Raw genomic sequence first — 14,998 nt, 5'->3', positions numbered from 1 at the left:
AGTCCTCAGATGCCACTTTCGTATTACCTTAATAAAGGAGTGAGTTCAGTCGGTTCCTCGAGGTCTTTCGCGTTTATATCCCCCGAGGCCCATTTAGATCTTGGTCGCATCGGGCGCCTTAAATTTCGATTCTCCCCCAAGAACTATTAGGGCTCTTTAAATTATTCCGCGTTTTGCCGTCCAGGGGCTTTTACTCTCGAGCAGGGTCGGCTTCGTTCCCCGATCTCCGGGGACAACGGCGATGTCGCCGATGGACATATCCGCCTATACGACATTCGTGGCCGAGTGCCTTGTCAACCGACTCGCTGTCGTGTTGTCCACTGACAATAGTCGGCGGGATATTCGCGCGAGGTAGTCCCACAATCGAATCAGTCGGAAACGGAAAAGGAGCGGCGGCGTTAATCGAGACCCCACATGCCGCATCGATCGCCGCCGACGCGTGCCGTTAAACGGCGCCGATCCGCCGCCCTCGCTTAACCACTTGCCGGGAGCGGCTCGAGTTTCCCCTCTCGAGTGCCGCTCGATCGATGGGTCCATCGATCCGCCAGAAATCCGCGAATCAATTTCGCTGGCGCTAAAAGTTCTCCACTACGCCGTAGAATAAGGAAAAAAAAGAGGTCATTCTCATTCAGAAATGATTCTTTTTAACAGTACCGAAGAAATATTCGTATCGAAGACTAATCATTTGATTTAAGTAAACTCGAATGAATTATCACCATTCTGATGAATTATCACCCCTCTCGAGTGCCGCTCGATCGATGGGTCCATCGATCCGCCAGAAATCCGCGAATCAATTTCACTGGCGCTAAAAGTTCTCCACTACACCGTAGAATAAGAAAACAAAAAGAGGTCATTCTCATTCAGAAATGATTCTTTTTAACAGTACCGAAGAAATATTCGTATCGAAGACTAATCATTTGACTTAAGTAAACTCGAATAAATGATCACCATTCCGAAGGTACTTTGCGTTCAATTAATTCCAGTTCATTCGAGTCGAATTCGTCGAATTAAGGAAAATTTATTGATACGTTTCTCTTTACGAATAACCCTTCTTATGGGATGGAGCAATGAAATAGAATCCGTGTCCATCCTTGGAAGTAAAATAATCTTTAAAAATCGACTCGGTTTATTTCGAATTTCACGCACGTGGCTGAAGAAGTCTTCTCCCTTCACATAATGGCGGAGATGATTTTCTATGTATCACGTCCTTGCACGAGAAATGGGATTTCACGGGTAGACGGTATTTCGCTGGATATTACTCTCGAAGCGATTTCGACAAGTAACTCTCGAAACAGAGTAGGATGTATCGCTTGTCAGTAAAGCGGCCAATCGCGTTCGCGTTGAACGATGGAGATCCGGGATCTCTTCGAGTCCATCCCGCGCACCGCGGTGGTACATGGAAATGGGAATCGCGAGGTAATCCGCCGCTCACAGCGGATGCGCCATGCTCTTCCCAGGACTGCGAAACCGGTGCTTTCGACCATTCTAAAAGTCCCGGCATCGGGCGTGGGAAAAAAAAAAAGAAAGAAAGAAAAGTCTCAAGCGAATTAATTCACTGTATCATTCGAGGAAGGTATCCAGGAACCGCGCGGTGTTTTATATCCGACGCTTAAACCGGCCAATCCCATTCTCGTTAAACGATGTGGATACATGGGGCGCACCTCGCATGCATAGTATCGCGTCGATGCACAGAACGGATACCGCGTGCTAACCCGGAGATCCCGAGGAGGTCCTGAAAAGGATACCCTAAGAAGGCGCTTCCAGCGCGACGCATTACCCCATAGCTTACACTATCCCCCAAGAAAAAGAAAAAAAGAAGAAAAAAGAAAACTCGATCGAGTTCGATCCTACGGACAGAACAGTGACATCAGAGAGACATGAAACCATCATGAAACATTTCTTCCAACTGAACGTACCCAAGTTTTGTTTAAAACATCGCAACATGAAATGTCAAATTATCTACCAAGTCTTTAAAATGTCGATAAACAAACGTTGACAAAATTGAAATTTCACCGTTGTGGTAGAACCTTTCCTCGGAGGCCTCGACATTCCCCAAGTGATCTACGAAACGTTTCGGTACCTCCATTTCGTCGAAAGGGTTTATAAACGAAACCCCTTTGACGTGATATCGACATAACCTTAAAAACCCCACGACCATTACCCCTGGATGCAGCATCCCCGAAATTCCCGAGTATCTCGCGACCGATCCTCCGAATTGAGTTGTTGAAACGGCCAATCGGGCATCCGTTAGGCGACAGAGACGCCGGTACCCTTCGCGTCCATCTCGCGCGCCGCGGCGGTGCATGGAAATGGGCACCGCGAGGTAATCCGGCGTTCGCGGCGGATGCGCCGCCCCCCGTCTCCCCCCGAGCCTCTCCGGGCGGTAGTGCAACGGTGAAACGGTGCAACGGAGGTTGCCGGTGCATCGGGTGTAGGGGGGGCCGGAGGGCGGCAGGGGGCAAAAGGGGGGAGGCGCCCGCGACCGCGACCGAGGCCGCACCCGCACCCACGCGTACTATTATACGGCACCGGCATGTCAGCAGCCATATTGTACGCGCGTCAAGCTCGGCGCATTGTTTTGCAATATTTCGCGCACTAATTGGCCTGGAAATTGCTATTTCCTGAAATTACAACCCCTCCCCGAGCCCGGCCTACTCTCATTCAACGGACGTAATAGCACTTTGCTCTTCGGCTTTTATTCTTTTTGCGATCCCTACCCTCCCCCTTCTCCCCCTTCCCCCATCGGCCGCTCCCGCTCACCCGGGTACGCACCGCCTACGATATGACAAATTCCCGTACGAGCCGCGCCTGCCGATAACACGGATCGGTCGGTCCTCTTCTCTTCTCATCTCTTCTCTTTCCCCCTCTCGGCGCACGAGGAGAGGTTCCGCCAGGGCGACTCCCTCTCCCTCTCGCGCGCGAGCGCGACTACTCGTCGGAAGGGAAGGATATTGCCTAACGGGCGAAAATGGACGATAAATTTCCTACGAATGTCGTTCGGAACGGGCTGAACGGAGGTGTAAAACGGTGATTTATATACAATGCCAGCTAATTGATTTACTATCACGGCGGGCCGCCGGTAGGTACGGCATTCGTTTCGCGGCCGCCCACCCCGCCCGCCCTAAGCGGCCGCAGCGGTGTCACCGCTGCGTATACGTCAAATCATGGGACCCGAGTGTGCATTGCACGACAGCCCGCGGTGGAGCGTGTACGATTATCTTTTTTTTTTCTACCCCCCAGTGTAAAAGTTTCGCCTTTTTTCTTTTTATCCACATGCCCCTCCGATCCCTCCCCGCCGGTCGCGTACAAAAAAAAAAAACACCCGCCCGACAGAATGTACAGAGTAATATTGTTCCATTCAATTAGCCGCGGTATTACCGAGGCCGAACCGCGTCGAAGTCCGTCCTTTCGCCGCAAGGGATACACGTCGAGTCGATTAGCTCCTAACTCGTTGACATCGACGACTACGTGCGGCCGTGTCTAAACGTATCCCCGTACACGTGGGCGTACGTCCCGAAGGAACGAAAATATTTCACTCCCGTCTTCGGCCCTATACCGCCGAGCCCCGAGTGGCCGGGAATTATGCAACAATATTAGCCTATTCAACAAGTCGCGGCGTTTGTTCTCCTCCCCCTCCCCCCATTCCACCCCCCGTCCGCGCCGGGCAGTCGTCGCGCTCCGGCGGAAATAAAAATACCAACCGGGAGGACGTCGTTGAGAGTAAATTCATCGTTTAATTATAATTAAATTTGTTCAGAGGGACCGGGGTGGGAGGGGGGTGGACGGGGATGTAAATACGTCATTGCGTCGTTGTAAACGAGTTAAAAATCCGGCTGGCGGATGACAATTTAGCCTTCCGAGGAGCCCTCTGCTGGGAAGAAAGCGAGCAAGGAGGCGAGGACGGAGGAAGGAAGGAAGGAAGGAAGGAAGAGAGGAAGGAAGGAGGGGGAGAGACGGGGCGAGGAGCCGTGTCAGCTCCCAAAGGAGCTAGAGATGACATTATTCCTGGTTAACACGACCGTGGAGACTGTCTCGGGTTCGCCGCGTCGCGATTTACAGTCGGGATCAGTGTCTTTTACCGCGGGGGGGTTGGGGGTCGGGGGCGGGGTTGGAAACGGGTGGCTGGTACACCCTAATCCCTGTACCTCTTCCAAAGTCCCCTCTTCGCGAGGCCTCCCTTCCCCTTCTTCTCGACCTCCTCCTTTGGGTCGAGGAAGCGATCGAAGACGCGTTAATCCACGTCGACCAGCCCAATAAAGTCTCATTCGCGCGGTTATTTCCCCTCAGATGCGCCGCGCGATTTACGGGGCGGCTCGGCCCCGTCCCCGGGATACGGCGGCCCTGGGATCGGCCTAATCCCTGTACCTCTTCCCGGTGGATTTGCAAGTCGGGCACGTTGCTTAAACGCGACGCGCGAGAGTGGCTTTAGCTACTCCTCGTCCTTATTCACCGGAGCCTTCTTAGCCCGGCGGGACACCGTGCGTTTTTTTGCCGCACCGGCGAGACCCAGTTTCCCCGCGAGCAGTCCGATCGTACGTTTCTGCACGGCAGAAAGTGGAATAAGGTGGACGCGGCGGGAACGCGCAGGGTGGCCCGCGGTAGGACACGTTCCATTCGAGGACAGACGTGGTTATCATTCCAGTTGTCCTGATCGTCTCCGCTGGTCCTGCGATAATGCATATCGCGACCCCGGCCTTGGTTGCCGCCTCCTACATTGAGTTAAAAGATCAGTCGACGGAGACGAACGATATTTAATCAAAGAGACAAAGGAAAAAATTCACGTTTATCTAAAGGAATTTCGTTTGCTCAATCTGATGTCTCCACGATTTCTATTTGACCGCTGGATTTTCCTGTCGCAATGCCATTTTCTTTCAGCCAACCATTTTATTTTTTTTTCTCAGTGTAGGTCAGGGTCATGGCGTGCGTTCTAGCCGGACCGGAGGAAAGGCATCCGATTTCGTTGCACAGCCCGAAACGCGTCACCCTGTTCGAGCTGAAACGTATGGACCCCATTGAGATTCCTTCGGCTATTTTCCGGTCGTCCGGTTCTTCCGCAGCAGGACGCGTTGAACGCGGATTAACAAGAACGGCGCGATGCGATCCCCTTGAATACAGGCGTTGTCGCCATTCCGGTCCACCGGAATCTCTCTTCGGACCTCGCAGAACACATGGTGCGAAGTCGGTCTTAGGCGCGGCATATTCCGCGCCAACCCTTGACTCGCCTTCCGGCTTCCGGTCGGCGTATCCGTTAAATCGCCCGCTCCATTACGGGTCCGCTTCCCGCCGGCTCGTTAACTCCATTAATCCGTTAATTCGCCGATCGGTAGGTCGATCCGACCCCGTCCGTGCGGAGACACAGGAGCCAAGCGAGTGAGGAACGCCAAACGCGCAGCCTCGAGCGGGCGAGTGGGTGGGTGGGTGGGTGGAGGCAGGTGGGGGTGGGCGGGTGGCGTTACCGGGAACCGCTGTGCCGTCTAGTTTAGGCGGCTCCGAAACTCGGTAATGCAGTTTTCATCGGGAAAGTTGGACGGAGGCGGAAGGAAGCCCTGTCGACAATGGGTGGGTTCGGTTGGCGCGAAACCGGCGCCAGAGGACGGGCCGCAGATGCGTCGCCATTGAAACTCTCTTTTCGCCGTTATCGATCAATTTCTCCCCACCGACCACCCCCTCCCACCCTGGCTTTTCGGTCGCTCCTCGTCCCGGTCTTCCGTTCCGCCTCTCTTTAATACGGGAAACACTAAAGATGGGCCATTGTTTCGCTAAACGAAAGGCTTTGCACCGTCAAAGAGCGCCGCTTCGCCGGCCAAGTAGAAGTCGAAGGAAAAACTCGACGGAGAAATCGGAGCCGATCGGCCGTGCGCGTTATTACGGGCCGTCCTAATAACGGACGGTTGAATTTCCCCCGCGTAGTTTCTTTCTTTCTTCTTCTATTTTTTCCCCCCCCTCTACCCTTTCCGTTTCTTCGGTTCTCCTCTTCCTTCTTTTCTCTCCTCGGGCCGGGCGCTCGCGCAAAGGCCGGCCGGGCGAAACCGCGCGTCTCGGCCGCCCGACCGTGCCCGCGCGCCCGGCGGAACCGATCCGTCGAACCGAGTGTAATTTAATGACGTTTAATATGCAACGCGGCCGGCTCCATTATCCCGACCTTTGCCGCCGAATCTTCTTATCCGCTGGTCCGAGCTGATCTCTGGGTAAACGCAGATTAGCCGCCGCGCGAACGGGGAAAAGAGAAGGGCGCGAGCAAAAAGGATGAAGGAGATAGCTGCGATACCCGGCCTGCGATTTGCGAAATCGCCCACCCGCGGCGAAATTAAACGTCACCGGGCGCTGTAATTGCGACGTGGCGACAGTAGCTGCGCGTAAACCCGGCCAATTCATCTTCCCAACAGCTGTCGACTTCTCTTTTTTTTTTTCCAAATTTGGGCCGCAACATTCTAAGGCCGGCAGTCGAACGGCGTCGTTTATAAGGTGGTACGAAATTAGCGAGGGGTTAATCGTTTATGAAACTTTTCTCCTAACCAGGTATGCTGAATCGTTTCTGAAATTCCACCACATTAAAGATTGTCTGCAAGCAATTGCACAATTTTTTCTTATTAAAAATGAAATTTCATGGGTGTCAAGACCGTTCACATCTCCTCCGTATTCACGTTGAAAATGTTCAAATTATTCGGTACACCCAATTCGGAGAACATTCTCACGAACGATTGACCGTTCGGGTGCCACTTTAATATCGCCTTAACTCGCGATAAATGTTACCCTACAAAATTCACGCCAGTAAAACGGTCGCGTCGGGCCATTTAACCGGCGGTGCAATTGCACCTGCTCCAACGGCGGCCATTCGTTTTTCGGCGCACCCGCGTTAAGTGGCCCGGCAAAATGACACACTGTGGATCGCATCTTCACGCTTTTGCGGCACATAAATTAATTCCGCTAAAAGAGGGAGGGAGAGAGAGAAAAAAAAAGAGAGAAAAATAGCAGATCATGCTCGTGCAAATGTATGCAGGGGATATTTACCTGACAGTTACGCGGTACTTACCACTGCGGGACGAGCAGCGTTTAGGCCCGTTGCTCGTAAATTCTAATTATCCCTGCGGTAATCAATGAGGTCCTACGGCGGGAGAGAAAAAAAAAAAGAAAACAGAAAAATGGGAAATCGATGCTCGTACATGCAGTCGTTAAAAGTCGTGCTAAGTGAGGATAGAAACGGGCCCAAGGGAGAGCTACGACTAATTTTATATGCGAAGCAACAAACGAACCAACCTCCTCTGAAAGGCCTAGCAGAGAACGTTCGCGGACCTCCTGCAACATAAACACACGAACGATGATAAATTAATGGGGGAAGGAAATCAATCGAGCCCGGTATACGCCGAAAGCTCGTTAAAGCGCGACTAAATGACAGGTCATACACCGGAGGTGAAAGAAGGGAAGAGAGAGGCACATCCACCTGTCGCTCGTTGTCAGCGATAACTCCCTGACAACACTCAGCCAACGTCTGGACCGCATTAATTACCCATCCGAATAATTGTCCTCGATAATCAAATCCCCCCCTCCCCCCACAGATCCGCCAGCCCTTCCCCCACAAACCACGAAAAAAATGTATTTTTTAAATAAAACCAGACCCCATAAGCCCAGAAAACCAGACCCTGACGAGAGAAAGCGAAAAAGGAAAGGGTTAGACCTCGGAATATAATGGAAGCCATCCGCGGATCCTCCCCCCCAATTATTATCCCATCTCCCTCGACATTGCCTCCGCTTTCTCTCCCATTCCGCCCGGAGGGCCGATAATCTTTACGATTTAATTTCTCACGTTTCCGCTCCCCTCCCCCCACCCACTTCCCCAAGGAACTCTTTCCCAATACCCAGCGTCCGCAGCCTCCTCTAATCATGAGAATCAGATTTCCATCAGTGCTTTGATTTCCCCGCCGGAGCGACAGGTGCCGAGTATCTCTTTTCGCCGTGGAGGAAAGTTGTCGCCGAGGGTGGTCACCGGAAGTAGGGGGGGGGGGTCGGACCCTTCGACGTCGCTTTCGGGTCGGATCACTCGCGTGACCCGGCACTCGCGGCGTCCGCTCGAAAGGGAAGGAGAAAAAGAAGAACAAAGCGATAGAGGGAAAAAACAAAAGATCCAAAGGAGAGAGTCAGAGAGAGAGAGAGAGTCGGATCGAGCTGGGATCGCTAGATCCCACAGTCGGTGGGCCGGCGCGTCGTCCGTGCCGGGGCGCATCGATTCGGAGGGACTGCCGGCAGGTGCCTCCCCCTCCCACCCACCCGCCCCTAACCCTCTCTCTCTCGTGGGGGAGCGAGACAAACGGGCGGAGGAAGCGAAGAATATTGCGGACGAAGTAATATCCCCGGCTCGAGCGGGAGTACGAGAACGCGAACCGGGAGAGGAGGAGGAGGAGGAGGGGGAAGAGGAAAAGGGGGGAACTGGGAGGGGGGAGTGCGCGCGTAAGGACCGATCGGGGTCCGCGGAAAAACGGGCGACCCCGCGCCGGCTGCGGACGTAAAGGAACGGAGGCGTCGAAGCGAGGGGCGAATCGCGCCTCCAGCCGAGTGGAGGCATCGCCCCCCTCGCCCCCTCCCCTCCCACCGTCCCAACCCCCATACCGCCCCGCGGGCCCACTAATTCGAGCGGCGCCACGTGCCCGCGCATCAATGGGCCGGGTGGCACCCAAGAGGTGGGCGGGTTCCCGAACCAGCACGTACGCTCTCTCTCTCTCTATCCCTCCCTCTCTCTCTCTATATCCCCCGTTTTCTCGTTCTCGTCTCTTCCCCGCGTGCCGTACGGGGCTCGTCTCGAACCGCTCGAAGCCCACTCGGCTCGAGTGGCAAAGTTTTTCGATTTAGCCGCGGCCGGGAGTAAGCGGATACACCTCGGGTACGTGGAAGATAAGGGGCGAGGCCGAGGGGCCGGGTTAGCCGAGGACCCGGGTTAGGCGAGGCCCGAGAGAGCCAGGCCGGCCGAGGAGGCGCGGAACCACCGCGGCGCGGGCCGCGCGCGCGGAGACGGATATCGCTCGCCCCAGAGAGAGAGAGAGATAGGGGGACGGGCGGGGGGAGGGGGAGAAAGAGGAGGCCGACGACGGCATCCTCGCGTCCGCTGTCCTCGACCTCGTTTCTCTCTCTTCTCCGCGTAGCGCGTCGCACTCGTCACGCCCGGGAATAATTACCCGGCCGGACCCGGGCCAGGCGACGGCGCCGTCGTCGTCGTCGTCGCCGCGGCGGGCGCGATTAATCTTAATATTCGTTAGGGCATAATCTTAAATTAAATCGCCATTGATCCGCGGGACGCGCGGCCTCGCGACCCCTGCCCCCGGGCGGCCTGGATACGGAGGAAATCAATTTCGAAGGGGGGAGGGGGGGTCGAGGAGGTGGGGGAGGGCGGCCAATTATCAATTTACGATATCGTAAATAATAGGTGGCGGCGGTGGTCCCGCGAGGATGAAAAGCTCAAAGTGCCGAGAGTTAACCGAGAGGCATCCCGATACGCTCCTCGGCCCCTCCCCCCCCCCTGCCCAATACCCCCCCCCGACACATCCCGCCTCTCGCAAATTGCCTTCGAACGGCCGGGGATGCCCGTGCCTCGAGAGGCTTAATTGCCCGATGCCAATTTAACGATCGAAAACCGAAATTGCGAGCGGCGAATTAAGGGGCCTGCGTGAACGGCGCGCGAACGGCCCCGGACGGCCTCGCCGCCCCGGCCGGATCTTTGAGGGCCCGATGATGACATAACGAAACGAGATTCTCCGGAGCGCGGGAAAACGCGGGCTTGGGTGGAAGGCGATTTTTTGGGACTGATGATCGGCGGACCCGGGGACCATGCAAGCCTCGCAAGTGTCGGGGCACGAGTGGATCTGACCCGGGTGGCGGGATCTGTTTAACTGTCGGAACGAAGACATTTATCTTTTCGGGCGAAATTGATTGGTTTCCTTCTGTCAGGATCGAGGAACGCGGCCGCGGTATGCAGAATCATTGAGGGCTCGACGATGACCGAATAAAACGCGATTCTGTACAGTGCGGGAACGCGTGCCGAGGTGGAGTCGATTTTCTGTTGATCGATGGATCGACTCGTGGCCTTGCACCTGCTATGGTACGAGCGGGCCTCGTACGAATATCAGAATCCATTCGAGAATTAACCGCGGTCGCGGCGTATCTTTGGGGGCCCGATGACCCAATGAAATGCGATTCCGCAGAGTGCGTTCCAGGGTGGAGTCGATTTTTTTTGTCGGTCGGTGGACCGACCCGCGGACGAATCGAGCCTTGCACCTGCTATGGTACGAGCGGCCCTCGTACGAATATCAGAATCTATTCGAGAATTAACCGCGGTCGCGGCGTATCTTTGGGGGCCCGATGACCCAATGAAACGCGATTCCACAAAGTGCGTTCGAAGGTGGAGTTGATTTTTTTTTTAGGTCGATGGACCGACCCGCGGACGAATCGAGCCTCGCCGCGTACTATGGAACGAGCGGGCCTCGTACGGATATCAGAATCTATTCGAGAATTAACCGCGGTCGCGGCGTATCTTTGGGGGCCCGATGACCCAATGAAATGCGATTCCACAAAGTGCGTTCGAGGGTGGAGTTGATTTTTTTTTTAGGTCGATGGACCGACCCGCGGACGAATCGAGCCTCGCCGCGTACTATGGAACGAGCAGGCCTCGTACGAATATCAGAATCTATTCGAGAATTAACCGCGGTCGCGGCGTATCTTTGGGGGCCCGATGACCCAATAAAATGCGATTCCGCAGAGTGCGTTCCAGGGTGGAGTCGATTTTTTTTGTCGGTCGGTGGACCGACCCGCGGACGGATCGAGCCTCGGCGCGTGCTATGCTACGAGCGGGCCTCGTACGAATTTCAGAATCTATTCGAGAATTAACCGCGGTCGCGGCGTATCTTTGGGGTCCCGATGACCCAATGAAACGCGATTCCGCAGAGTGCGTTCGAGGGTGGAGTCGATTTTTTTTTTTGTAGGTCGATGGACCGACCCGCGGACGAATCGAGCCTCGCCGCGTGCTAGGACACGAGTGGGCCTCGCGCGAGTGGCGGGATCTACTCGAGGTTCGCGGCCGCGCTCGAGCGATGGCCTAACGAAATGAAATTTTCGAAAACCGGGAAACACGTTGCTCCGAAATGCAAGGGTTCTCCAGGAGGGAATTTGATTCGGGCTGAGTTGATTTTCAATAGTTCGCCGGCAACCGGATTAACGAGGTGCGCTCGACGCGCGAGTAGCGAGTAGCGAGGGGGGCCCGAACTTTTATATAAAACGGGCTGAATGTATCCCGGGAATGGGATGTAACTTTTCGGCATCCGATTTTTTTACCAGCCCACCGGCCGGAATGGCGTAATTAAGAATTGGATTTGCGCGGAAATGGGCCCGAACAGAGGAGAGGCTTCTGCCGGACGAAACGGGATCCCCGCAATCTGAGACCGAGATACCGAGGGTATCGGGAAACCCGATAGAGTTTCGCGCCAAGTATTAACACGGGATATACGTCCGTCACGCCCTTATTTATCTTCCCCGTTTCGGGGCGAAAGCATCATTCCGTGAATGTCTAAACACAGGGGCTTCAGCGGAAGTAAAGTCGGCCCATCCGTACAAAACCTCGGCGACCTCTCATCGAATTTTATTTTTTTCCTTTCCGCGAGTCAATACCAGAGTTGTTGACGCAACGTACTAAATTCGAGACTGAGACCGATGGAATGGTTCTATTTACCCTAGGACAAACAATAAACAAAAGATATTCGACGCGTGGCTGCCGAGCGCGTTCAGAAGTGAAACTTTTAAATTATGGAGACAATGCACCCAGGGAATGACGCACCAACGTTTGCGCAAACTGTGCCACCGAAGTACAAATAGATGAATGTAAATAGTAATTTGCTGGAAAGAAGGAGTAAAACAAAAATGCTAAAAGAAGGGGGGAAAGAAAAAAAAAAGGCGTTTCACTTTCCGAGTCGGGCTCCCTTTCGTGACACGCGAACTGGTACCTATACCCTGTCCTTCCATAAGAAGTTTCATCTGGCGAAAACGGTAGGAAAGGTCCCCTCGGTGGCGGCGCGACCTAATACGCGTCATTGTTAATAATTCGGCGGGCGTATGATTAAATTTAGGGGGGCGCCCAAGTAGTGCCGGGGCATTCGGGAAGACGGATGGGGACTTCCGAGGCCGCGTGGCCCGATTGTTAATAATTCGGTGGCCGGGTGGAAGGGGGTGGGGGTGGGTGGGTGGAAGGGTTACGAACTCGGTCGCCCCGGCCCACCTTGGGTTCGTTTCGGGCGATATCGACCGACCCTGACGCGATTCCAGACGATCGCGTGTCGCGTGTCGCGCGTGTCGAGCATCCGCCGAGGGTATCGGGAGTTTTTCGAGGGGGTGGGGCCGGAGGGAGCGATTTCGGGGGGGCTTCCGGTCCGCGTTCGCCAGTCGCTGCCCTCCTATGTCAACAATATATACATATATATAAATTTGTTTCAGTCAACTAATCGCTTTCCTTATTGTATCCCGAATGGTCGTCTTGTAACTACAGTCAGGTTTTGGTCTCGTTCCTGGTCCTTGGTCGTCCATACCAGAGTCTTGGTACCACTTGCACCAGTTGCGATTAATCGATCTGCGATCAATGAATTCCGAGTTGCACCGGTAAGAAATTAAGCGAAGACTCGAGTCTTGTTCCGGGTCGGAGATTCTGTAAGACCAAGACCAAGACAGGAAGACCAAGGCCGATTTTGCTCATCACTAGAGGGCGAGCGGAAAGTCAGCGGCGAACCCCTCCGGGCGGTTCCCGGCCCCGGTCCAAAGTCTCATTGTGCGGCCGAGACGCCGCGTCGGCGTAACTCCGCGATTTCTCCTAATTAGGAGTCTACTCGAAGTCCCGGCCCGCCGCGGCCGCGGCGAACGAGCGCGCGCGGGAGAAGGCCGCAGGAGAAAGACCGAGCCCTATCCACTTATCGACGAGCCCGACAACCGGCGTACCCGCCGCGACCCGACCGCGCGCGCGCGCCACCTGCCGACCGAGTCGCACTGCCACTCGACTCGGCTGGCGTTCTTTAATTAACGCGAAAATACCCGACCTCGAGGTCGGGTCCAAAGCGCTCCAACGTGTGTCGGACGCGTCGCGATTCAACCCGCTGCAAACGGCCGTTCCGTGCGATCTCATCCGTCCACGACGATGTCCTACTTGACCTGGGGTATAGACATCCGTGAATCCCATCCACGTTGCAAGATACCACAAAAGCAATTTCAGCGTCACGTGTGCAAACTGCCCCCTCGTGCATGGGGTCTTAGATGCCGATTAGGAGGGAGTCCCTCAGGGAAGGGGTCTCCCCAGGGAGGAATCCCGAACCGCGCCCCAAAGAACAGGAAGACTGGATGCCTACGTCCGTGGATTTGATGCCAGAATTGGGATTTAAGATGGGTACTACCTAGACGGGATGTTGGATAGGATACTTTGTGGTCGTTGCGGTGCCGTACACGCGGTACATTGTTCTACATGGTCAGACGCACTTTAGTAGTTTTCGCAAATCGCGACGCGCGGGTAAAACTCTGCGAGGGGGCACTGGGTCGAAACCATGGACCTAGAGTATACGAACCTGCCGATCCGACTGGAAAGAAACGTACATACAGAGTCCAACCACCAGGAACTCCGTCTTGTCGCCTCCCTTTAATTTCGAAAAACAGCTGCGCGGCGCAATATGGCGACAAGCTATTGGACAGGAAGACTGGGAGATTGCAAGAGAGAGAGAGAGAAAATATCGTCCCACGTTCGTCCTCCGTTATTATCACCATCTCCACGGAAATGCCAAGCATTGATTTCACCATATCATTGGAGTAAAAGATCTTTAACAAATTCCTACATAACGCACAATTAGCCCTGATCGTCCGATTTAGGGTGGCAACCCACCGGGAGACTTTTCTGTTCGATCACCGCGCCCTTTTTTATCTGGGAAACCGGAGTTTAGCTAATCCGAGATTAACTATCCGGAGTTAAGATCGTCGCGCTAATCACGCGGTCCCGTGGAATCGATCGGGTGTTCCGGGTCCATACCCAGGTCCATGGGTCACCCGGGAGCGGTCAAGGCTGGACGTGCCGGCCGCGGCGACAGGTGCGGGAGAACCGGAAGCGAAGGAGATGGAAGAGGAATCGGGACTAACCTTGAGCGTGTGCGGCCGCGGCGCCGAACAGGGCGAGCAGAAGCGCCGCCACCGGTCGGCACCTCATCCTTCCTGCGTCGGCCGCGTGCTGTCCGCCGCGGTCCGCCCGCCGGCGGCACGGCCTCGCGGCCTCGCCCTCGGCCGACGCCTCCGTAGGGCCTGCCGCGCTGCTCCGGTCTCCGCTGGAAGTGTCACACACGCGGTCACTGGTTGGTCTGTCGGGGGTGCGCTGGCGACTCGGGCGGGCGGGAAACCGGGCGGGAGAAGTGGGCGGGAAACCGGGGGGGCAATACCGAAGGCGCGACCGCGGCGCCGCGCCCTCGCGGCCGGGTCTTGGAAAAACGGAGCAACTCCGAAACGTTTCGATTTCAGAGGGTTTCCCGGCTTTCCCGTCGCGTTCTATTGCGTTTTATTGCGCCCCCACTAGCGGGGCGCGATCGCTTTGTGTCAGCGCTTTGATCCTTTTGATCTCTCCGCATTACTGGCCGGATTACCGGCGCGAGGAAAAATTGCACCGGCGCCGGGTTGATTTATCTTCCGAGCGATTCGCTCCAAGTTTCTCGTGAATTATTCACCCAGAGCGGGCGTAATGATTTATAGGAGCGAAACGCCCGGCGCTCGATTGAACGCCGTTCCGCGGGCCTCCGCCGGCCGATCTCGGCTTTTGACTTCCCATCGGCAGCCTCGCTCGAATTAATTGCCCCCGCGCGTTATGGAACCGTCAAAAATCTCGCGAAACGTCGACCAAGCGGAACGACCGGTCGCGTCATCGCCGCGGTATATATTCCGCCCGGCGTTATAAGCCGGAACATTCGGGCAGGAAATATTGCGAGCGGATCGCGCCCGCGGAACGTCA

The 14,998-nt window shown here is 55.3% G+C and overlaps 1 protein-coding gene across 1 annotated transcript in view; it reads right to left on the bottom strand.

Moving 5' to 3' along the window:
- Positions 1–14,209, bottom strand: part of LOC105695211 (nephrin) — a 40,162-nt gene extending 25,953 nt beyond the window's left edge. Inside the window, exons 1-2 of the mRNA XM_023432629.1 lie at positions 14,143–14,209; positions 7,258–7,296 (exon numbers count right to left, since the gene is read on the bottom strand). Of these exons, the coding sequence (XP_023288397.1) occupies positions 7,258–7,296; positions 14,143–14,209 (106 nt within the window). The remainder of the gene's footprint in view (positions 1–7,257; positions 7,297–14,142) is intronic.
- Positions 14,210–14,998: the final 789 nt, after the last annotated feature.

Source organism: Orussus abietinus, unplaced genomic scaffold, assembly GCF_000612105.2.
Source record: "Orussus abietinus isolate OABI.00-Male unplaced genomic scaffold, Oabi_2.0 scaffold385, whole genome shotgun sequence".
NCBI lineage: Eukaryota > Metazoa > Arthropoda > Insecta > Hymenoptera > Orussidae > Orussus > Orussus abietinus.
Note: the sequence above shows the minus strand (reverse complement) of the source record. Positions and strands in the feature narration are given on the sequence as shown.